Below are 22,886 nucleotides of genomic sequence, written 5' to 3'. Positions count from 1 at the left end.
AGCCCATTCCATTCAGAGTCACGGCTGTGTTGAAGAGTGGGAGTTACTGCACCCCCGTTTTGGGGAGGAGCAGGCTCAAGCCACAGATACGGCAGCACCCAAGAGTCTACATCAGTTCTGGCCAACTCCACGTGATGGATTGAAGGATCCAAAGAGGATGAGTAGGTGAGGTCAGTTGGACCTCTCCTCCCTTGAGCTTAGTGTTAATCTGCCCCCCCCCCCCCTCCCTCATCAATCAATCCGAGGAGGGAAAGTGTCCTGGAGTTGGGCATGATGCTGCCTTTCAATGGTCTTCAAAACAAACCACAATGAAGACTTTAGCAACCAAAGCGAAAGACCAAAGCTCAGATGCTTTAAGTTGTCCAGCCAGAACATCGTTACCAACTAATTTACACTAGTAATCAGGTTTAACTTCAGGCTTCCAGCGAGACAGCTGAATTTCAGTTCACGGGCCAGGTCAGTAACAGTTACAAGTGACATGGCCAGCCAATAACTGCGAAGGCACTCCCTGTGGTCCAGAACGCACACAGAATACATAAGTAATCAGGGACCCACAACACACCCCATCTCAAGAAGCACAGGCTTCCAATTCAGAAGCGATGCCAGTTCAATATGCTGACCCATGCCTACAAGGCCCTGCACAACGAAGGACCAGCATACATTAACAGGCACCTGACCTTAAACCAACCCACCAGACACCTGCGATCCTCCTCCCTCTCAGACACCCCACGGATCTGCCGAACCCACAGCAGTGGACACTCCTACTCGCACCTGGCGGCCAAGACATGGAACAACCTCCCCCTGCACCTCAGGACTGCACCATCGCTCCAGCAATTCAGGAAAGAACAAAAGACCTGGCTGTTTGAATGATTAAATCACCATGCAGCCGGCAAAATCCTAAGCGCCTCCAGACCCTCACTGGTGGTTTGTCGCACTCTATAAATTAATGACTATACTAAATCGATTAATCAATGTGCTGGGCCAGCTTCAGTAGCATTATCAAGTAGCCCAACACACCCCACAGGTCAGAGCAGTCATTCCATACTAGGCTGCTGTTTATCCACAACAGATCACATCCCATTTTAACTCTTGGTATTGGTGACATTGAAGGGGGTGATACAATGAAGACTGTTCCCAGCCATCTTCACAAAAGCCATGCGGACCCTTTAGGAGATATGGCAGACTCCTGCATAAAGGCTTGTCCCACCATAGAAGAACTTTCATGGTCTATGAACTTTATGCGCGTTTCTGTTCAAGCACTTGGAGGGTAAGTCTTTAAATTGTTACATCCTTACAACTCAGTGTGGAGGACAGCACCAAGAGCTTCCCAGAGACCACCTGGGTTTAGAAGGAGAGGACCTTCCACTGGGTGATGCTCATTATTTGAGGGAGGCGGAAGCGTGCGCCCATATGGGCGAGCCAGTGACTTCTCTGGCATTTCAGGGCACATTATGCAGTCCATCAATCACTAAATAAAATACATCAACATTTCAGGAAGTGAGACAGAACATGCCCTTGACAAGAATCAAAAACCAATTCCTTGAATCACAGCAAATACAGAGAGTTTGCCAAGATCCAAGAAACAATAGGAGTAAAACAGGTTCAGGGAGAGGTAACTGTCATAACACAACAAAGATCTGTGGAGAGCAAGTGACCAAGCAAGTACCACTCCTGACTTCAAGAAAACACAATGCCATGAGGGAAGGGAATTAAAACTACCTCTAGGTAAACAAAATCTAAGAGTTATTCCGATGCCTCTCAATGATGGAGTAAAACCATAAAAAAGGGGATCAAAGAGACTTTCCCCAAGGGAGAAAAGGTTGACGCGTGTCTGCCCCATCCATGACCCTGTTACGAGGTTCTTGGACCCAATGATGGAGCATGCCATCTGAGGGTTCTCGTCCTACATACAAAGTATTTCTCTTTAATACAGGTGTACGCCCAATCACTCTACCACACGTACTTAATTGTCTTTTCGTAGTATCCTAATGGTGCATAGTGTTGTGAGTAAGAGGTTATGCCAATACTAAGTGTATAGAACGTTTGGGTAGAATGCATGGCACAAGGAGTTCCAGGTCAGTTGCTGGCTGTGACCTTTCCGACGTACTGCTGTACTAAAATAAATGTCCTGTTGGTGATCTCCTCCTGGTGTGCGGCTTACGCCATCACAGTTTTGTTGGAGATAACTGTGTGCCAGAACCAATATTTTGACATGGACGGAAAGTATAGCAACGATGGTATTTGAGATGGAGACTATAGAGTACCACGCTTAGAATGGTGGGTTTTGAGAAGGTACCAACCAAGTTCGAGTCTCGTCCTAAGGCTCTAGAGACGTGTAAGCTTTACATAGTGGACTCCTTCCTGGCAAGCCTTGTGAATTCAGAAACTGCGAGGACAATGAGACAGAGAGGGACACCAGGGTTGAAAACTCTGGACACTATCCGGAGAGAAGTAATTTGAGGACACTTAGGGGGTCCGCGTCGTGATCCCAGGAGGCAGTTCGCAGATAAAGATGAGAGGCTGTGGTACTGTGCTTGGTAGAGAATCCCCATGAAGTGTTCTAGTACCAAGCGGTACAAAAGGGGGTGGTGATGGACGGAGCATCATAACCAATCAAACACTCACACCCAGTCAACAGATCTGGGTTTGATCCATCACCGTTCTTTAGCCTACTCTGCCACCCCAGTTCAGACATGGCCATATGCAAATCAGTCTGACCCTGTGCCTCATGGGAACAGTCCAGCCCGAACTGCCAAGCCATGCCTTCCCTGGACCGGAAACAAGCTTCCTAGGACCGGTTTCTGGCATTTCAGCCGTCTTCAGCCAGGCTTGCTTGAATCCAGTGGCAAAGTGAGCAAGGGACTCACGTCTGAGCATACCATGCCAACTTATGGCGAACAAAGCGGTACAAAAGGGGGTGGTGATGGACGGTCCAGGGAAGGCATGGCTTGGCAGTTCGGGCTGGACTGTTCCCATGAGGCACAGGGTCAGACTGATTTGCATATGGCCATGTCTGAACTGGGGTGGCAGAGTGGGCTAAAGAACGGTGATGGATCAAACCCAGATCTGAGTGTTTGAATGGTTCTGATGCTCCGTCTATCACCACCCCCTTTTGTACCGCTTTGTTCGCCATAAGTTGGCAGGGTATGCTCAGACGCGAGTCCCTTGCTCACTTTGCCACTGGATTCAAGCAAGCCTGGCTGAAGACTGCTGAAATGCCAGAAACCGGTCTTAGGAAGCTTGTTTCCGGTCCAGGGAAGGCATGGCTTGGCAGTTCGGGCTGGACTGTTCCCATGAGGCACAGGGTCAGACTGATTTGCATATGGCCATGTCTGAACTGGGGTGGCAGAGTGGGCTAAAGAACGGTGATGGATCAAACCCAGATCTGTTGACTGGGTGTGAGTGTTTGATTGGTTCTGAAGCTCCGTCCATCACCACCCCCTTTTGTACCGCTGTGTTCTAGTACCAGGTCCCACGTGGGGAGGAGAAGGCCAACGAAGAGATATACAGTAGGAGCACTTGAAACCAGACATGCTCAGGAGGAAGAAAGCTTTCTCGTTGTAGGAAGGTGGATATCTGACTACGGTTACCCCCAACTTTTTGCCTAGTGTCTAGCTGGTTTTTCGACTTAGTTGGCCTGACATCCTGCCATTCAGGGTCTCAGGCTGTCTGCTCTCTCTTTAAAATGGACTCCATGTACCCTAGGTACATTCCCAATTGGTAAGGATCACCTTATTGGACCCTGTACAGTGTACCCTAGGTACCCAGGGCATAGGTGTACCCTAGGCCTTCCAGGGGCTGCAGCATGTATTATGCCACCCCTGGTCTGGCCTTCCAATCAGACACAACTGGCTGATCACTCAGCTGGGGCAAGGTCGTGTAATCACCCCTTGCTTAGGTGTAGTATTCCTATACCTAACTTACATATAGACACATGTGTACCTATCAGTCACTCATATGGCAGGACTTAACAATCCTGGAGGCAGAGTGCTTGGTAACATGTGAGATGGTGCTCTAGCATGAGCTGAGCCTGTCTGCAGCTTTCGGAACCAAGTCCTTATAGCGGTTCTATGATATAGCCTACCATATACTCTTAAAGTGCCTTATAATCTTAGACGGTTATGGAAACTATGGTTTGGCTTTATCGAAACATGTCGTGTAAGGTGTCTAACACTGTGGAATAATACCCCCATGCCATTTCTGGACATGAGGATATTATTCCCCCCTTCTAGAGGGAAAGACATGTTAAAATCATACTTCACTGTTAGCCTCTGACCAAAGCCTCAGCATCACAAAATGGATGCTGCTGCCACGACACAAGTCTGACCTCCTGCAGCTGGGAGTGATCCCAGCCAGGGAGGCCTGGACAATAGGTTTCCTGCTTGGGGAGGTGCTAGCACCTCCCCAGACAGCCTTTAGTGTATTGGGGCAGGGTGGGCTGAAAGGAATGAGACATGCCTGGGGCACACAAGGTGTTCCTTGCATAGTCCAGTTCAAACCGGCGCTGGGGCACTCCAGCCCCAGCTCTGGCGCGAAACTGGACAAAGGGAAGTGGGTGTAACCACCCCCTCCCAGGTCCCACCCATAAGGCGTGACCTAGCAGGTATCCCAGCCCCCCAGATTAGTATAAGAGTGGGAGTTGGGCCTCAAGACTTTAGATTATCCTGAACCTGCAACTTGAACAGAAACTCTGGACCTTCGACATTCGACGAAAGAAGAAGACTGAAGAATCTCCCTTGTGGCCAAGGAGTGGCTACCCTGTGCAAACAGGCACCATCAAGAGACTACCCTTTGCTTTGCCCACGTTCTACGAGGAACCGACTGCAGAGCCCGACCAGAGCCTTGACTTCCAGACTTCTCCGACCCTGATCCACATCCACAGCAGAGCTGAGATCCGTGGAGGCGACGAGCGACGTGGGACCGGCTACCTGGGAAAAGTGGCTAGTAACTTCAAGCGCAGCTTCTGAGGCACCCTCGAAGTTGTGCACCGGGGATTGAGAAGCCCCAACCCCAAGCATCATCTGCACCGAAGATCAGCCCCCCACACTCCACGAGTCCTGCGTGGGGCCCTTCTGCATTTTCCTGCTTGCCGCGTCTGTCCGGTTGCTTGCCCGCTGGCTAGTGGCCTTTGCGACGACGCACCCTGAAATCTTCTGCGCTGGTTTGGCTCCTCCAGACTGGCTCCCGCTTCTCTGCAAAGAAGAAGCACCCCAGACCTTCCTGGTCTGCACCAGAAGCAAGTCCTCCGTTCTTCGTGGGTTCCGCTTGCCAAGGCTTGGCGAGTCCTAGTCCAACTTCGACGCCGCCAGCAAGAGCCTTCGTGGGACAGCTCGCCTCCTGGTCCTGGTCGTCCTCGACGCTTCCTGGTCCTCCTGGCTGCAGCGACAAGCTTCACCTTCACCTGCAATCTTCACGACATCGCCTGGTTCCTTCCTGGTTCCACGTGGTCACTGGCTAGCGACCTTGACTCTGTCCCTTCTGCTTGCAGGTCTCCTCTCTTCTTGATCCCAGCCTTGGGATCCACCGGACACTCTTCACTGACTGCCTGTCAGCATCTTTCTTCAGGCATCCATAGGAGTAGACGACGAAAACCGACGCAACTTCACCCCTATGCACCCGCAGCCTGTGGGCTAGGTAACTTGGGTACTCCGGTGCTCATCAGGATAGTGACTATCCTAGTGTCTAGTTTTCCAGTCTCGACTTCCTAGCTACTCCGGAAGTGTCCTAAATCTATCGTTTTCTAAACTGTACTATTGCTAGTGACTTTTACGCATTACGCGTGAGTGTTCCACTCTGCACACGAATCCCGTGGGCCTCCCACTTCCTAACTAACGCTAGTGTAGTGTAGCCCCAGCGATTCCCTAGGCCTAGGCCTATTCTATTTCCGTGACAGTGGTCCTTATACCACTTACTTAGTATATGGTTTGCGTGGCCCCTAGGGCCTAACTGTATTACTTACCTGTGTGACTTAATGTATGCTTAAATAAGACTATGTTGTACTTACCTCTAATCTCATAAAGAGTGCTGAGGGTTTGACTAGAATAAATACACTTTTTTTTATATATATATCTGTTGTGGTGTCCTTTCATTTGGTATTCAAAGGATTATATATATGGTATCACAGCTGGCTTCACATGCCATTCAGAGTTTAGCCTAAGACTGCTCTTGTCCATGCTACCACTAGGATAGCTGGTCTATAAGGTTGACTTTACAACCAATCACCATAAGGGTATTTGGACTGATATAAGGTGTACACTAGAACTAGTGACATCATACATCAGGCCAACTTCACACTCGTCAATCCTCGCTCCACCCGCCAGAGAATCCTAAAGTTGTTCACTTGGTTAAGTATTAATAATTTTCACAGTAGGAAGTTAATGCTTTTCTCGATGTGCTGAAGACTAGGGGGGTCCTAGATGAGAAGGGCGGTCTATCTCCAAGATAGGAGTGCAGTCTTTAAGTGGGTGGCCCCATTCTCAGATATGGAAGGCTGGCTGTCTTGGGATCTTATCTTAGGTTTTGATCTTTGTTGTATTTCACGATGTTGACTAAAAATTGACTCAAACACACAAAAAAATGAGAAGAGGCAGGACTTGCTAAATCACGGATTTCAAATCACAGATGGTCTGAGGGTAAAGCGTTAAAGATATTTAAACAATGATGCGGGAATGCAAACTCCTCATGACCCTTACTACTCAAAACTACCAGTGGTAGTTAATTAGCGCAGGAGTTAAACATCCAGTGATCGCAAGACATTTCCATACATTTCGCAGATAAATGCGCGAGGAAATATTTACTGCTGGGCGCTAAAAATGCCACCACGTAAAATACACATTTTAATCTCAAGGGCATAAACAAGTAATATAACCAAAGCCGCAGCCATGGACGCCAATGAACAGTTCCATCCCTCTTAAGACCAGCTTAGGGCGGATCTCGCTTCGGTCAGGATATTTCATCCATGCACAGCAGCAACTGTAATGGGGATTGCCAACGTTAATGCCTTTACTTCTGGTGGCTAGTTTACCGCCACCAGTGGATTTACTCCTAGCTGATATTTCCACTTTCTTTAAAGGGCATTACGGACCGTCTGTGGTATTCATACCATACTGCCGTAATCAGTCCAGAACAGGCCGCATCAAAAGCCCACAGACTTCATCTTATAATAAAGTGAGTTATGATGACAATCAGTGGCATCCGGTAGGGACTGGTCCAATGCTGGTCTATTCTGGACACGCCAAGAGGCTGGATGGACCACTAAGAGCTGCCTCCAGGGCGCTCTAGAATGTTGAGGGCATAGGGCTGAGGGGCACCACAAGAACACACAGGTTTGTATTTCAGATTGGTGACACTGCAGATTGCACACATTTTGGAACCCACCCTATTTTACCATCTTAATGTCCAGGGGCTTTCTTATGAAAGCAACCTAGGGATTTTGAAACGGGCCGCAATCCTTAGCCACTACAGAACCTTGGAGGTCCGTGTTTGAGGTCCTCCTCCCTACATCTACTGCACTGGAGAACATTATACCTGGCAAAGAGGACAGTATCGCTAACAGGCTTGCACTCGCCCATCGGCCTGCAGTGCTTCACATAACCCCACCGTTATACGTACACGGCTGCATTCTGGAAAAGGCGCCGTCTTCAAGAACTTGTTGAGCCAGAATTGTAAGGGGTCGGAGCCTAGGGCTCCAAACACCACGTGGTGTCAGAGAAGGGGTGCTTGGATTACCCTCTGCACTAAACGAAGCAGAGCAGGGGTGCTTGGTTTACCCTCTGCACTAAACGAAGCAGAGCAGGGGTGCTTGGTTTACCCTCTGCACTAAACGAAGCAGAGCAGGGGTGCTTGGTTTACCCTCTGCACTAAACGAAGCAGAGCAGGGGTGCTTGGTTTACCCTCTGCACTAAACGAAGCAGAGCAGGGGTGCTTGGTTTACCCTCTGCACTAAACGAAGCAGAGCAGGGGTGCTTGGTTTACCCTCTGCACTAAACGAAGCAGAGCAGGGGTGCTTGGATTACCCTCGGCACTAAACGAAGCAGAGCAGGGGTGCTTGGTTTACCCTCTGCACTAAACGAAGCAGAGAAGGGGTGCTTGGTTTACCCTCTGCACTAAACGAAGCATAGAAGGGGTGCTTGGTTTACCCTCGGCACTAAACGAAGCAGAGCAGGGGTGCTTGGTTTACCCTCTGCACTAAACGAAGCAGAGCAGGGGTGCTTGGTTTACCCTCGGCACTAAACGAAGCAGAGAAGGGGTGCTTGGTTTACCCTCGGCACTAAACGAAGCAGAGCAGGGGTGCTTGGTTTACCCTCGGCACTAAACGAAGCAGAGCAGGGGTGCTTGGTTTACCCTCGGCACTAAACGAAGCACATTCACTTCACTTGAAAGCTTCAATGGAAACCGAAACGTGCATATCACTAACAGCGTCAGTGGTGCCACAAGTAAAACCCGACAGACATAAAGCCACTTTGCAAACTCTGGTGAAACAAAAAGGAATCGAACGTTCATAGCTGCACAATCGAACGTTCATAGCTGCACTTCAAAGTTAAACCCTTCTCCAAAAAACGCTCCAGTTCTCACTGCATAAGATCTTAGATCTGCATTTCAGACCATTTCTGGTAACTAGAACACTCGGTCCCATGGCTCCATGTGAACTTGCATCCTCCCTAGTCTATGCCAGTCCGGGTCTGCCACCCTCTACGGTCCACGGCTGACCAGGTCTGCTGCCCTCCGGGGCGGACAAGGTCGGGTGCCCTCAAGGGTCCATGGCTGACTGGGTCCGATGCCCACCGTGGTCCATGCTTCAGAGTCTGGTGCTCTTCCTGCTCCAGAGCCGATTGAGCCCATGCCCCCCCGGTCCACAGCTGACCAGGTCTGGTGCCCTCCAGGGTCCATGGCTGACTGGGTCCGGTGCCCACCGTGGTCCATGCTTCAGTGTCTGCTGCTCTTCCTTCTCCAGAGCCAATTGAGCCCATGCCCCCCCGGTCCGCGGATGACCAGGTCTGGTGCCCTCCACAATCCACGGCTGACCAGGCCTGGTGCCCTCCACGGTCCATGCTTAACTGAATCCAGTAACCTCCACATATCAACACCTTACAAAGTCTATTGTCCTTCCTCCAATGTCTTCATCTGATCAAGCCTGGATCGTCTACGCCTGACAGAATCAAGCAACTGCTACAATATAATGTTGTATCTTCAAAACAAGACTAACATTTATCCGGCTTCAAAAAAGCTGGCCACTTTGGCGAGTCAGATTTTATAAGGACAAGCTCTTTTTAGGGCCTACTGGACTGCTCTGGTAAGCGAGGTCGAGCTGGCAAAGAACAAGTGTTCTGATCATTCTGAAAGTGAATGTGCAATATAGATGTTTTTTGGTTTTGTTTTCATCTTGGCACATTTGCAGCGAGTTCAAAAAGACAGGTCTAATGTTAGCTTATGTCTTCTTACAAATTGCTGCTTATTTTATCCTGGAGATTGGGGTTTACTTTTCTTTCTCCGACTGGAAAGTTAGAGAATTCTGTAGATAACTGTCTGACAATCGTGCCGGGGTACAAGAAGTGTGGAAATAAAGGCTGTAGAATGTCGATTTTTTCTAACATAACATTTAATTAGCTTACAAATGGCCTGTACAAATATTTCAAAATATGTCAGCAGTTAGAAAAGCCCTTTTTTGTAACTGAAGTATAATGAAAACGACGGTTTTACGAGGATCAAACCAAAATCAGAACACTTTACTTGGGGATGTGCAAAAATAAATATTTGCGGAAACCCAATTTCCACACATTATCATTTCTACGCTTTATAGTTTGATCAGTAAAACTGTATGGCAGTGGGAATGTCTGTGCCCATGTCAAAGGAAAATTAGCAGCCTGTAAATGATGTACCACATCATGACTTAGTGAAATGTTTATTAAAAGTGAGCTTTAAAACGAACTGAGAAACATCCACGACTCGACCCTGATGATAATGCTCAGCTGTAAGTAAACTAAGAGGCAAGTCAGGGGTTAGGTGTACCCTACACGTGGGTTAGGTTCATAGTATAGAGGGAGCAAACGTTTAGTCTAGTTAATCAAACAAAAGAGGTTATTTTAAATTACAACAGACGTGCTGAACCTACATGTTTGAAGGTGCTCTCATATGCGATACTTAACAAAAAGGCAACTGAATTAAAATATTAGCCTAGAATCACACAATTTGTGACCAGTTTATAGGTGAAGAGCGTTACAGTAAGGTGGAGTAGATTATTCAAGTGACTACACCTGAAAGTCTGGTGACATTTTTATAATTTTTCGAGGCCTATTTAAAGGAAAATGAAAATAAATAAAGTTAGGACGCATGAGGCCGAGACAACCCCAAATTTTGCATAGCCTTTAACGACCTCAGTGCCAGATTTTTATAACATTGGCTTATTAGTCAATGTTATCCACAGAGCTGCGCTCCAGTCAACTATAGGAACATAAGAATTGTTGGGTCTTTAACTACAAGGCCTACAGAAGTCCTCTGATGTTCGCATCAATGTGGCAAAGGTGCCAGACAAAAATAATAGAACATAGAAATCTAGCTGTAAAGTCAACCTCTCTCTGTTTCATTTGCTCCATCTTGGGGTGCACGGCTGGACAGCTCATTGGGATGTACCACTGCATCCTGAGTTTCCAGCATAAAAGTTATAATAATAAAGTATAGTGTCTAAACCTCCAAAAACACTCAAATAAAGAGTCCCCACAGTAAAGTAAATGGTGCAATTTAGGGTTTCTGCAGAGACAATGTCCACATTAGTGGTGACTGGGAGTCCGGCAGGGAAGGCAAAAGACAGCCCTGTGATTTCAGAACACTAGTGATCGCCCCAGCTGGGGTTTCGTTTTTAAGTAGGTGGTGCGGCAGATATAACTATGGACCAACATTTACTGTTACGACACGCTGGTGTACATGTCTTTAGGGGCTGTATCTCAAACTTCTTGTCATGGTTAAACTTTTCTAGTGATAATAGCACCCACTGGAACACAGGACTTCAGGGTTACAGATCAAACACGCTTACAATTTCCCATTGGAAACTGGACTTCAGGGTCACATAATAGCTTGGGATCCATATGGGCTAGGGCGATTAATCAAAGGGTTTCAGAATAATGTAAATCTCCCACACCTAACAGAACTGGTCCCCACACTGGGGGTGTGAAAAGTACAAAAGCCCCAGAACCCTCTGGGAATGGAACAGGCAGCCACACGCACCACAGTTATAACATCTCAGCAGCCCCACGACTCAGACAATGCTTGTCGTTACACTTGGTTCTCTAGCCCGGCTTGCCTGAGTGAGTCTAGTGACTGCAAGCTGTCCTGGTTCCTTGAGGAACCCTAAACACAGATAATTCAGTCATCTTGGCTAAAAGCGGATCTTTAAAAGATTGGGCCATACAGGGGCAAATCAATCAGCATTTGTATAGCGCAGCACTGTCACCCCTAGAGTTATCTGGGCGCTGAGGGTGCCATGTCTCAGTCGAAAAGTCAGGAAGAGCAAACAAGTTCTTCTAATATTCCTGACATCGGTAAGGCTTCTTTGAAGAGTCCAGGCATGTTCCACAGGCCAAGAAAAAGACTGCCACCTAATAGACATTCATGTGCTGGCAATACGTTTGCTCTTATCAGGGCACAGAACCTAGGGGCTGTATTATGCAGATGTGGAAAAATATGGACCAAGAGGAAGCCTCACTGAGGCACAGTGGCTCATGCCTTGAGGTGCAGCCCATCAGGGCAAAGAACCTTGGGGTTGTATTATGAAGAGGTGGGGAGGTAGGAGCCAAAAGGAAGGGTATGGTGGCTCATTCCTTGTGGTGCAAACCAATCAATGTGCAGAACCTGGACGCTGTATTAGAAGAGAGCGTGTTCGGAGCTAGGAAGAAGCCTCACTGTCGCCTGGGGAATTATTATTTTGGGGCGCAGTGTACGAGATCAAAGGAGCTGAACCAGAAGGAAGCCTTACTGGAGTATGGGGTCCATTCCCTGGGGCCCAGACTATGAGGCCAGAGAACCTGGGGGTATATACTAATTGAAAAGTGGTCTGAACCAGAAGGGAGCCTCAATGATATGAGACTTTATTGCTTGAGGTGTAGGATAGGAGGGCACAGAATTTGAAGACTCTAGTTCTAGAACAGATGGAGGGTCTGGACCAAAGCAAAGCCTCGTTGGGGCATGAGGGCTCATTCCCCGAGCCACAGGCTTTAAGAGCAGTGAATTTGGGAGAGCATTTATTGAATTGTTAGAAATGGGATTTTTGGCAGGCTAGGGCATGTGCCAAAGCCAGGCAGAAACCACCACTAGTCAGTATAAGGGAGTTGCACTCCTAAAATAACCCCTGCTCACCCTCTTGGTAGCTAGGCACGAGCAGTCAGGCTTATCTTTGAGGCAGTGTGTAAAGCATTTGCACATAACCAACAGTAATACTGTGTAAGCACTACAAAAGGACACCACATAAGTTTATAAAAATATCCAATATTTTTATATACTTAAGACCAAAAACGATAAAAAGTCACAATACAGTACTTAAAAATCCAGTTATCAAAATACTCTTTAAAAACAGTTCCTTGATGTCTATAGCTCTGTCCGGGGCTATCACAGCATCGTGAACAAACAAATCCAAACAGTTCTGGCTAACCGCGGTGTCGCGGGCCAGCTACGGTGTCGGGAAGACCCGCAAACAGTACCTTTTAGAAATGCAGGGTGTCGGTGATCTCTCGTTGAGCTTCTGAAAACACAGCGTCCGCAGGCGTCTGTTCCGGAGGTCGGTGCAGGAGTCGTCGGGCCCTCGAAGTCACACACGTTGCAGGTCGATCTCTGTGTTGGAGTCAGGAGCGCTGGCGTCGGCAGGCGTCGTGTGCTGCGGTGCGGTGCCCTCAGGTCTCGGTGGCGGCGTCATATGGCATCGTCGGTGAGACCAGGGTTGCGGTGCGAGGTGAAGGCGGTGCTTGTCGCGGTGAGGGCAGGTCACGGTGCAAGCAGCGGCGTGGTCGTTGCTGAAGCGCTGTCGTCGGCTGACGAACTGGAGTCGATGGCGCCGGCAGGCCAAGGCTGCCGTGCGTCGTGTAACTTTACGAGCGGTGCCCTCGAACCACGGTGAAAGCAGCGCCGTCAATTTCGGCATGGAGCATCGTCGGGGATACCAAGGCGGCGTCGTGAAGCGAGGCGGTGCGGAGTGCAGTGCCCACAGGACGTGGTGCAAGCAGTGGCTCGGTGATGGCGTCATCAGGCATTGGTGAGACCAGGGTGGCGGTGCCTTCAGGACACTGAGTCAGCAGAGGCGTCATAGACGTCGGCTAGTCGCTTTTCTTCTGGTGCAGCACAAAACGCACCGTCCCCAGTGCCGAGGGCAGAAGAGCTTGAAGTCTTTGCTGATCCTGAGACTTCTTGAACAGGGGGCAAGCTCTACCTCAAGCCCTTGGAGAAACTCACAAAAGTAGATTGCAGAACGTTCAGTCCAGTCCTTTCACTGCCCAAGACAGAAGCAGCCACTGCAGGCCAACACAGCAAAGCGGAAGTCCCTCCTCACAGCTTCTCCAGCTCTTCTTCTTAGCAGTCTTCTTGGTCCAAAAGAGTTCTAAAGTCCAGGGGTCTGGTCCCCAATATTTATATCCCAAAATCCTTTGATCTATAAACCAGTGCTGCCTTCTCTGGTATAATTTCCTGGCAGGAGGTGGAGACAGCATTGTCAGAGGCAGACCAGGCCCTTTGAGGTGCAAGGAAATCTCCTCCCCCTATCGCAGCCCAGGTCTATTCAGCCCTTTCCTGACCTACCTAGACTACCTGGAGCCACTCCTGCTCCCCAGCCTTCTATAATCCAAAACCCAGACAGGCAATCCACATTACAGCAGAGGCACACAGGATGACTGAGCAAGAAAAGAACAACTTTCTAAAAGTGGTATTTTCAAACACAGAATGTAACAAGCATTTGCAATGCAATAGGTCTTGCATTTACGCGAGTTTAAGCTATTGACATTGCAAATAACAATGCCTTTATTTTTGTTTTCGTGTTTAAAACATAAATAAAAGGCATTGTCATTTCAGGGATGTGGAATTCCTATAGCCCGATGCCCAGGACATCTTGTTTGGGGTCAAGGGCAACAAGTTTTCATGCGCATTTTGTCCTTAGGACAAGTAGGCCCAACCCCCTGCAGCACCAACCCTTTGGCTGTCAGTTTACAGAACCACATAATGGATCATGGAAGGGCACTGTCTGCAGTTTAGGTAATATTTGTGTCCATATGTTAATGCTGTTCAAACTTGTATTTATGGTTCATTAATTGAAAGCCTTTATTATTAGGGTGAGCGCTCTAAGTAAATGTAAGTTCTGACTGCACTACTGACAGTGGTTACAGTATAAAAATGTGTGCAAGCGTTTTCAAAGTTTAGCAATATGAGGCTATGTAAAATGCTCTCAGAATGCTCTCTGATTTGATGGAAATATTTGCGGAAGCTTGAAAGCAGGATTGATGATCCTTTGCTTTCAAAATAAAATGTACAATAAAAAAAATGAAAGCAGGAAACTTTTTTTGTGCTAAACTACTATACAATTTCAGGTACCATTTCTTTGCAGCATCATTTAGTAAGATGTGCTAATGCGTGCTAGTATTTCCCAAAAATATTAATAATGGAAAATCAGTGTAACCAGTTTCAATAAGATTGTGGGAAACAAAAATAAACAAGCCTTGGCAGAGCCAGTAGGTCTGAATTGGTGGTCAGCTTTTTAGTTTTGTCAATGTGTGAATTGTTTTGGCATGGTTTTTGTAAAACCTTATTGGCGTGGGAGCTGCCGGGCCCTCATCATTATAACAAACATTGGCAAAAGCAAAAATTGTTTTTGGTCTCATAAAGTACACAATGCCACAGTAGTTACTGGCACTGGACAAAAACTCCTTTATGTGCCGATATGCTCCTTGTGAAAGATCAGAATGCTATCACTCACAGTGAAGCTAGCCCAGAGAGAGACATAATTTTAATAAACGCAAAAGGTCATGGTCAATGCCAGACCACATTTGGAGCCCAGTTATTAAAGAAAGTCTAAAAATGGTATATGTCCTTGTATTAAGTGCAGCTATACAGCTTTCAAGGCTACCCAAGAATTAACTTATGTAGGACAAGAAATGGTATTCCTAGAAAATATTCGTGAACTGCATTTTAGGATGAGCAAATATGTATGTGTAGATTTGTTCATGCGAAAGTCTGAGTGTTTGCAAGTTTACTTTCCCTCCAACCACTTTTTTCCCCCCCAACTCTGGAAGGTTTACATCTGACATTGCCAGGAGTAAATTTCCAACATTTCTCAGTATGGGAACAGATTAGAGAAGAGTTGTTGAAAACCCTTAAAACATGCAAGTTAGTAGGTTTTCTTACACTCAAAAGGGCATTTTAAACCCGGAACTATTGCTTACCACCACCTACAGCCCTAATATGTAGATCTGCGGAAACGTGGCAACAGAAGGGGATTGCAAGGATCCAAACATTACTATGGTATGAGCCCTGGCATAATCCGAGAGACTATATCAGAGCCCTTATATAATGAGATTGACATAATTTGTAGCCACACTACATGGCACCAAAGGGACAAGTAGATTTATGAAGCAACCTGCCCCATGGACAAGTAGATATTTTATTAAATTTCACACCCCTGCATTTACAATACCAATAGCTTAAACTCGCGTAAATGCGAGAACTATTGCATTGCAAATGCTCGTTATTGAACAGCGTCCCGGGGCTCTCTCCCAGCGGCCCATTATGTACCAGCACACTCAGCTTTTTGTCATTTTGCAACTTGTGTCTTTCATACATTCATTTACTATAATTTTGTATTAAATTCTGTGTGAACCAGTTATAGTTAAACATTGCTTCAAAACCAATGGAAGTGCTTTTAAATGATGGTTTCCTAACTGCTGCACTGCTTAATATCTCTGCATCCGGCCATAACCTTCCCACCACACAAGCTGAATGTTCATCTGTAATGTAGCGCTGCTTAGGTGTTTGATAGGAGCTAGGTATTCCTATTACAGCGCTAAAGTAACGGTTGTTAGATAGCCATGGCACTTTATGTAAACATGGAAGGAGAGGCGCTCTCAAAGTCGATCTGAATTTTTTTTTAAAAGACTGCCACACTGCCCATTGTGCAAACTGAAAACCAGGCAATGAAACCTGCAATGAATAAATGAAAACAAGGGCTGGCAGCCATGGTCCGGCGCGGCGGTACGACCTCTGGCATGCCCAGCTGGCAGGCTGCCCTGCGGAGGGTGATGCTTGTGACTCACTCCATGGGTGGGGCCGCCCCTCAGAAGGAGATTGGCTTTCTCTTACATCGGTGAGGAAAACAAACCTAAACTGTTCGTGTTCTCGAGCCGCTTCCTCTCTCCGGATAGTTTGAGTTATTGAACCCTTTAATATAGGCCCGTTTCTCTCTCCATTCTATGGGTCACATGGCTCTTCCCGTTCTTTCACTCTAAGTGCCTCAGTCAGCTCGTGTTAATGGTAAACCTCAAATCCTAGCACTTTGCTGGAGGATTGATGCAAGTCTTCGGCAATTAACATAATCGGGAGAGAGGAGTTGGCCTAACGGCTAGGGCGCTCGACCTCTGACCTGGGGAACTGGGTTTGAGTCTCAGTAATGACGCTGAACATCCTGTGATTCTTGGTAAATCACTTAATCTCCCGTGCCTAACAAAAAATGAATGTGTGTCCTCATGTAACTTAACTGGTGCTATGTAAAGCGCTCTGATACCCTATTCGGGTCATGTTCGCGCTATATAAAACTCTGCCAAAAAAATAAAAATAATTACAAGCCTGATTACATTATGATTATTTGGTGTTTCACTGTACAATTTAGGGAAAATTAAAGGAGGAGCAGCTCCCGTGGCGTAGGAATCGTGTTTAATGAAAGCGCACCAAAAACGCATGCGTTTCTAAGCGCGGGGTTATATCAGGAAGGTGACGCTGGCTGGTGGTCGCTTTATGTCAGTTTTGGCCATATGTCATTTAAAACAGAGGCAAAAAGACAGCTTTATGTCAGCCTTCGAACGTTTCTAAAGTGGATGGGTGTTATCAGAGGAAATTGTTGCAAAATAGGAACTAAGATTGCGTCTGTAAATATTTTCAAAGGAAATGAAACCCCATTAGGCACACACGGGAATCATAACCAGCGAGGAGCATCAATAACTATCGCACACAGAACAGTTGCAGATCAGGAGTGCACACATTACTACATGCACAGCACAGATGCTGCACAAGAATACACACCCGAAGCTTCCCTTACATTAAAGGAAACAAAGATGGCGTTGGGCTGTCCACATGGGCCGTCCTAAAAGTGGACAAGGAGGTAACCAAGAAGCCACATTTCCAATCACGCGCCACTGTTTACCATAAACGATGACGCGAGCCAATGGGAAACAGGGGCAGGGCTTCGAGCCCCTTCTGAATCCGTATTGATTGCAAAAAGCCCTCGCATGGCGAGAGCAGCGCAAGCATGCTGCTAACACCAGGTGAGACCTAAAAATCACCTTCCCTAAAAGATGCATCTTTACATTCTGAGTTCAGGCATACTAAACTTTATTTGCCTACCTAATTCCCCGGGCCAGTTTTGTCTATAAGATGTTATAAACAAACTTCCCATTCTGTCCTATGGGGGGGGGGGGGGGGGGGGGGGGAACAGGTAGCCTTGCAATGGTGAAAAACAAAATTGGCTGTAATTCATTTTCAGGACATGCCACACACACCAGGGCATATCCTATATCCTATAACCGGTCCTAGGGAAGACATGGCTTGGCAGTCCGGGCTGGACTGTTCCCATGAGGCACAGGGTCAGACTGATTTGCATATGGCCATGTCTGAACTGGGGTGGCAGAGTGGGCTAAAGAACGGTGATGGATTAAACCCAGATCAGTTGACTGGGGGTGAGTGCTTGCAATGTTCAACACTCCGTCCATCATTTTCTTTGGTTTTTGCCATATCCTACCTTTCACATACACTGCACCCTGCCCTCAGGGGTACCTTGGGCCTACCTTAGGGGTGCTGGACATGTAAGAAAAGGGAAGGTTAGGGACTGGCAAGTGTGTGCACTGGCCAAGTCGACATGGCAGTTACCAACTGCAAGCAGACTCTGCAATGGCAGGACCGAGTTACATTTTTAAGGCTACTCACGTGGGTGGCACAATCAGTGCTGCAGGGCCACTAGTAGCATTTGATTTACAGGCCTTGGCAATCATTGGCCTTGGGATGCAGGCTATAACAGCTTAGAAGCTGACCCAGGACGGAGCCTCACTGAATGCATAATGGCCCCTCAACCTGTTGTGCAGACTGTGAGGGCAAAGAACCTCGGGGTGTAGTTATGGAAGAAGAGAGCCTCACCAGGGGGGTACTCATCCTGCGGTGCAGACTGTGGGAACAGAACCTCTGGGTGTAGTTCTAGAGCGACTGAACCAGGACGAAGCCTCGCTGGGGGTATTCATCCTGGGGTGCAGACTGAGGGAATAATCCGCAGGGTGTAGTTCTAAGAGAGAATTAGCCAGGAGGAAGCCTCGCAGTGGGAGGATGGTTAGAGGAGCTTTCACTTTGAGGTGCAGACTAAGGTACAGAACCTCGGGTGTAGTTATGTAAATCAGTCAGTAACTCTGAGCCGGGGGGAGCCTCAATGGGGACAAGGGGTCTAATACTGGGTGGCAGACAATGGGGGCACAGAACCTCGGGTGTAGTTATGGAAGACACAGCCAGGAGCAGCTTCACTGGGGGCTTTGTGGTGGGGGGGGGGGGGGGAAGAGGCTCATCCTGGGGTGCAGACTGTAAGGACACAGAACCTCAGGGTGTAGTCATGGAGAAGACTGGGTCAGGAGGGAGCCTCGTTGGTAGGGGAGTAGGACTCTCATCCTGGAGAGCAGACAGTGAGGGCACAGATCCTCGGGGTATAGTTATGGAAGAGGATGAGGCATTGGTGGGCGGGCTCTTATCCTGGTGTGCAGGCAGTAAGGGAGCAGCACCTCGGGTGTAGTCATAGAAGAGGCTGAGCCAGGAGGGAGCCTCACGGGGAGGGTGGGGCTCTCATCCTGGGGTGCAGACTGCGAGGTCAAAGAAAGTGTAGTTACGGAAGAGACTGAGCCAGGAGCAGCCTCACTGGGGGTATTGGTGGGGGGGGGGGGGTCTCATCCTGGGGTGCAGACTGTGAGGAAGAAGCACCTTGGGTGTAGTCATGGAAGAGGCTGAGCCAGGAGCAGGCTCACTGGAGCTTGTGCCCTGGGGTTCGTACTAGAAGTACAGACCACCTGGGGTCTGCCCTTACGAAGAGAATGGTGCAGGGGCCTCCATGGGGACATCTCGTAGGGCAGGGGGGCCCTGCCCTGCGTGGTTCCCGAGTTTCGTTTCCTGGTTCCCCTTTGAACTGAAAGTGAAACCACAGCTGCCTCCCTGCTCGGGCCCCTCTCTGTCCGCAGAAGCAACCACACCCCACCCTCCAGCGCTTCCAGACCCTTGTCCCGTCTAGGGCTGTCACCTCGCCGCCCCTACAAACCCCCTGCCCGGAGCTCCTACCTTCATCAGTCGCCGGCTGGTCGCCATCTTGGCTAATGACAGCAACCAAAGCTACACTTGAGCACCGAGGGCGTCGATAAAATGTGATAGTGCGCATGCGCGTATTTGTATTTGGGCTCCGACAAGTGTCTAGCCTGCACAGCGAACGCCGATTACATCGATCGGAACGGATGCTACCACACAAACTCCACAGAGGCAATGAACTTGCACTAAGCAGGTCTCGACTACCGGCCATGTCGGGGTCAGGCCGGAAGTCATTGCCATATGATAATGTTATCCAACCTCTCCCTAACCAATCACGGTACAATGAATGACCAAAAACAATGACGCCACGCCTGACCCCAATAGGGCGGCTGCATAGGGCAAAGGCAGTTGCCCACCAAACGGCCGAGCTCGCGCAGTCTCCTCTGGGAAGACCGGCGGAAGTTCCGACTGTAGTTGCCAGGGTTACGCTGTGGACTTCCGTTGAGGCGTCTCCGGAAGGGCCGTTCACGCGCACACCTGTGCCTGAGGGTGTCTCTCTCCGCGGTGGAACCGCGACCCCATCCAGATGTGGGTCCCCCATGTCTAAGAAAAAGACCGGGGATGCATTCCGGAGCTCTGGAAGGTCCGGGTGCTGACACTCTCATAGTAACAGTTCGGTTATATAACTGTATTCTTGGGATAAAAGCAAACCCGCCACTTCCAGCTTTGAAAAGCTTTCTTTTTTAACAATGACTTTCTATATTTGCCAAATAAAACAATGCTTTGTGAGAAAGTGCTCAGTGCAGGGATGTTGACACTGAGTGTCTAGATATGTATAGTGAGAGATTCCCAACAGGGAGGTGGAGCCTATAGTCTGAAGTCTATAGTGAGCGGCAGCAACTAAAGGAGGTCTGGTGATGCAGCTTGTGGTTACTGAGACTTAATAAGGCAGTGCAGCGCTACGGCTAGTGTTTGTGAATGAAACTCTGTAAGGATGGTGCTAGGCTGGAGACTCAATTAAGTCGTATTTGTATATGTCACGATTTGCTCCCTGCGTTCTCGTGTCCACCACCAGGGGGCTGAACTGTGGGACTCTCCAGTGTTCTAATAAGCTTCCAGACCCTGGCCTTCATGTATATACTGACTTCCAGCTATTTGGACACTATTTGGGAATTGACATCCATTCCCCAATCCATGCCGGGTTTTGTGGAAGGCGTCCTACTCATGCTGGAAACTCCATTACCTATAATCCCCTGCTCACTGCTTTGTCACCATCCCTGCAGGCCAAGGATGGGTGGAGGAATTAAGCTCACCGGTGGCTGTCTGCTGCTAGCCTGCTCATACCTGATGCGCATGAGTACTGTGAGCGCTTTTAAGCCCCAGATTCCTTCAGTCCAGGGTTGGTCATTGTAGCTGTTTTCTGGTGAGTCTGATCCTTGTTGCCTGAGCTTTTGATATGCCTTGATTCCTGAGCTGTAGTTAATCCTTGTTCCTTGATTTCTGAGCTATAGCTATTCCTTGTGCCTGAATTAGCACTGCTTGCAGTGCTACCTTGCTTCCTGAGTTCCTAGGCTATAGTTATTCTTTGTTCCTGTTCCTGGGCTTCAGCTATTTCTTGTTCCTGATTTGCACTGCTTGCAGTGCTCTCTTGACTCCTTGTTTCCTGAGCTGTAGCTATTTCCTGTTTCCTTGAACTAGGACTGCCTGCAGTGCTACCTTAACTCCTGAAGCTTTAGTAATTCCCTGTTCCTGAACCAGCACTGTCTGCAGTACTACCTTGACTCCTGAGCCTTAGCTCAATTCTTGTTCCTGCCCCAGCACTGCCTTCTATCAGGGTTGTGGAATTCAATAAAATATCTACTTGTCCATGGGGCAGGTTGCTTCATATATCTACTTGTCCTGTAACAACATCCACTTGTCCCTTTTGTGCCATGTAATGCAGTGACAAATCATGGCAGCAATCTCACAAGATAAGAGCGTTGATATAGCCTCTCTGATTATGCCAGGGCTCATACCCTCGTAGGGTTTGAATACTAGCCATTTTCTTATGTTGCCATATTCCCGCAGATCCACATACTGGGGCTGAAGGTAGCGTTAAGGAATAGTTCCAGGGTTGGAATGCCCTATTGAGTCTGTGCAAACATACTACGTTGCATGTTTTAAGGGTTTTCACCAACACTTCTCTAATCTTTTCCCATACTGAGAAAGGTTGGAACTTTACTCCTGATAATGGCAGATGTGAAACTTCTTCCAGGGTTGGTGAAAAAAGTGGTTGGAGGGAAAGTGAACTTGCAAACACTCAGATTTTCGCATGAGCAAATCTACACCTGCATATTTGCTCATGCTAAAATGCAGTTCACAAATATTTTCCAAGAGTATTATTTCTTAGCCTACTTCTGTAAATTCTTGTGAATTCACGAAAGTTGTGTATCTGCACTTAATGCAAGGACATATACTATGGGTGCACTTTTGAGACTTTCTTTAATAATTGGGCCCCTAATAAAATCTGGCGTTAACAATGAACTTTTGTGTGTTTATTAAAGTTCTGTGTCTCTCTCTCTCTCTCTCTCTCTCTCAGTCTATCGGCTGGCTTCACTGAGTGACAGCATTCTGCTCCTTCACAAGGAGCATATTGACACACAAAGTAGTTTTATTTAGAGCCAGGAACTACTGTGGGATTATATGCTTTCAGAGACCAAAAACAATTTTTGCTTTTGCCAATGTTTATTATAAAGGTGACGGCCCGGCAGCTTCCATACAAATAAGGGGTTTACAAAAAGCATGCCAAAATATCACATTGAAAAAACTAAAAGGCTGTCCACCAAATTCAGACCTGCCTGCTTTGCCAAGGCTTGTTTATTTTTATGTTTCCCATCATCTTATTGAAACTAGTTACACTGATTTTCCATTTTGAATATATTTGGGGAATATTAGCATACAGCAACACATTTTAACAAATGATGCTGCAAAGAAATGTTGCCTAAAACCTTACAGTAGTTTAGCTAAATGTATTTTTCCTACTTGCGTTTCTTTGTGAACATTTTCTTTTGAAAGCAAAGACTCCTCAATCTTGCTTTGAAGCTTCTGCAAATACTTGCATCTAATCGGAGAGCATTCTAGGAGCATTATACATAGCCTCAAATTGGTAAACTTTGAAAACGTGTGTACACATTTTTATACTGGAACCACTATCAGTAGTGCAGTCGGAGCTTACATTTACTAAGAGCGCTCACCCTAATAATAAAGGCTTTACATTAATGAACCATAAATACAAGTTTGAACAGCATTAACACATGGACACAAATATTACCTTGACTGCAGACAATGCCCTTCCCTGATCCATGATGTGTTACTGTAACATGGTAGCCAAAGGGTTTGTGCTG

The 22,886-nt window shown here is 47.6% G+C and overlaps 1 protein-coding gene across 2 annotated transcripts in view; it reads right to left on the bottom strand.

Moving 5' to 3' along the window:
- UBE2L6 (ubiquitin conjugating enzyme E2 L6) overlaps nt 1–19,798 on the bottom strand; it is a 110,389-nt gene extending 90,591 nt beyond the window's left edge. The window contains exon 1 of one of the 2 annotated variants that reach the window (XM_085651413.1): nt 19,540–19,798. In XM_085651413.1, coding sequence (XP_085507539.1) covers nt 19,540–19,566 — 27 coding nt within the window. In that variant the 5' untranslated portion in view covers nt 19,567–19,798. The remainder of the gene's footprint in view (nt 1–19,539) is intronic. The other variant, XM_085651412.1, reaches the window with a different exon arrangement.
- Nucleotides 19,799–22,886: the final 3,088 nt, after the last annotated feature.

The sequence above is a fragment of the Triturus cristatus genome, chromosome 4_1 (genome assembly GCF_964204655.1).
Source record: "Triturus cristatus chromosome 4_1, aTriCri1.1, whole genome shotgun sequence".
Lineage (NCBI taxonomy): Eukaryota > Metazoa > Chordata > Amphibia > Caudata > Salamandridae > Triturus > Triturus cristatus.
This window is presented reverse-complemented; position numbering and strand designations above follow the sequence as displayed.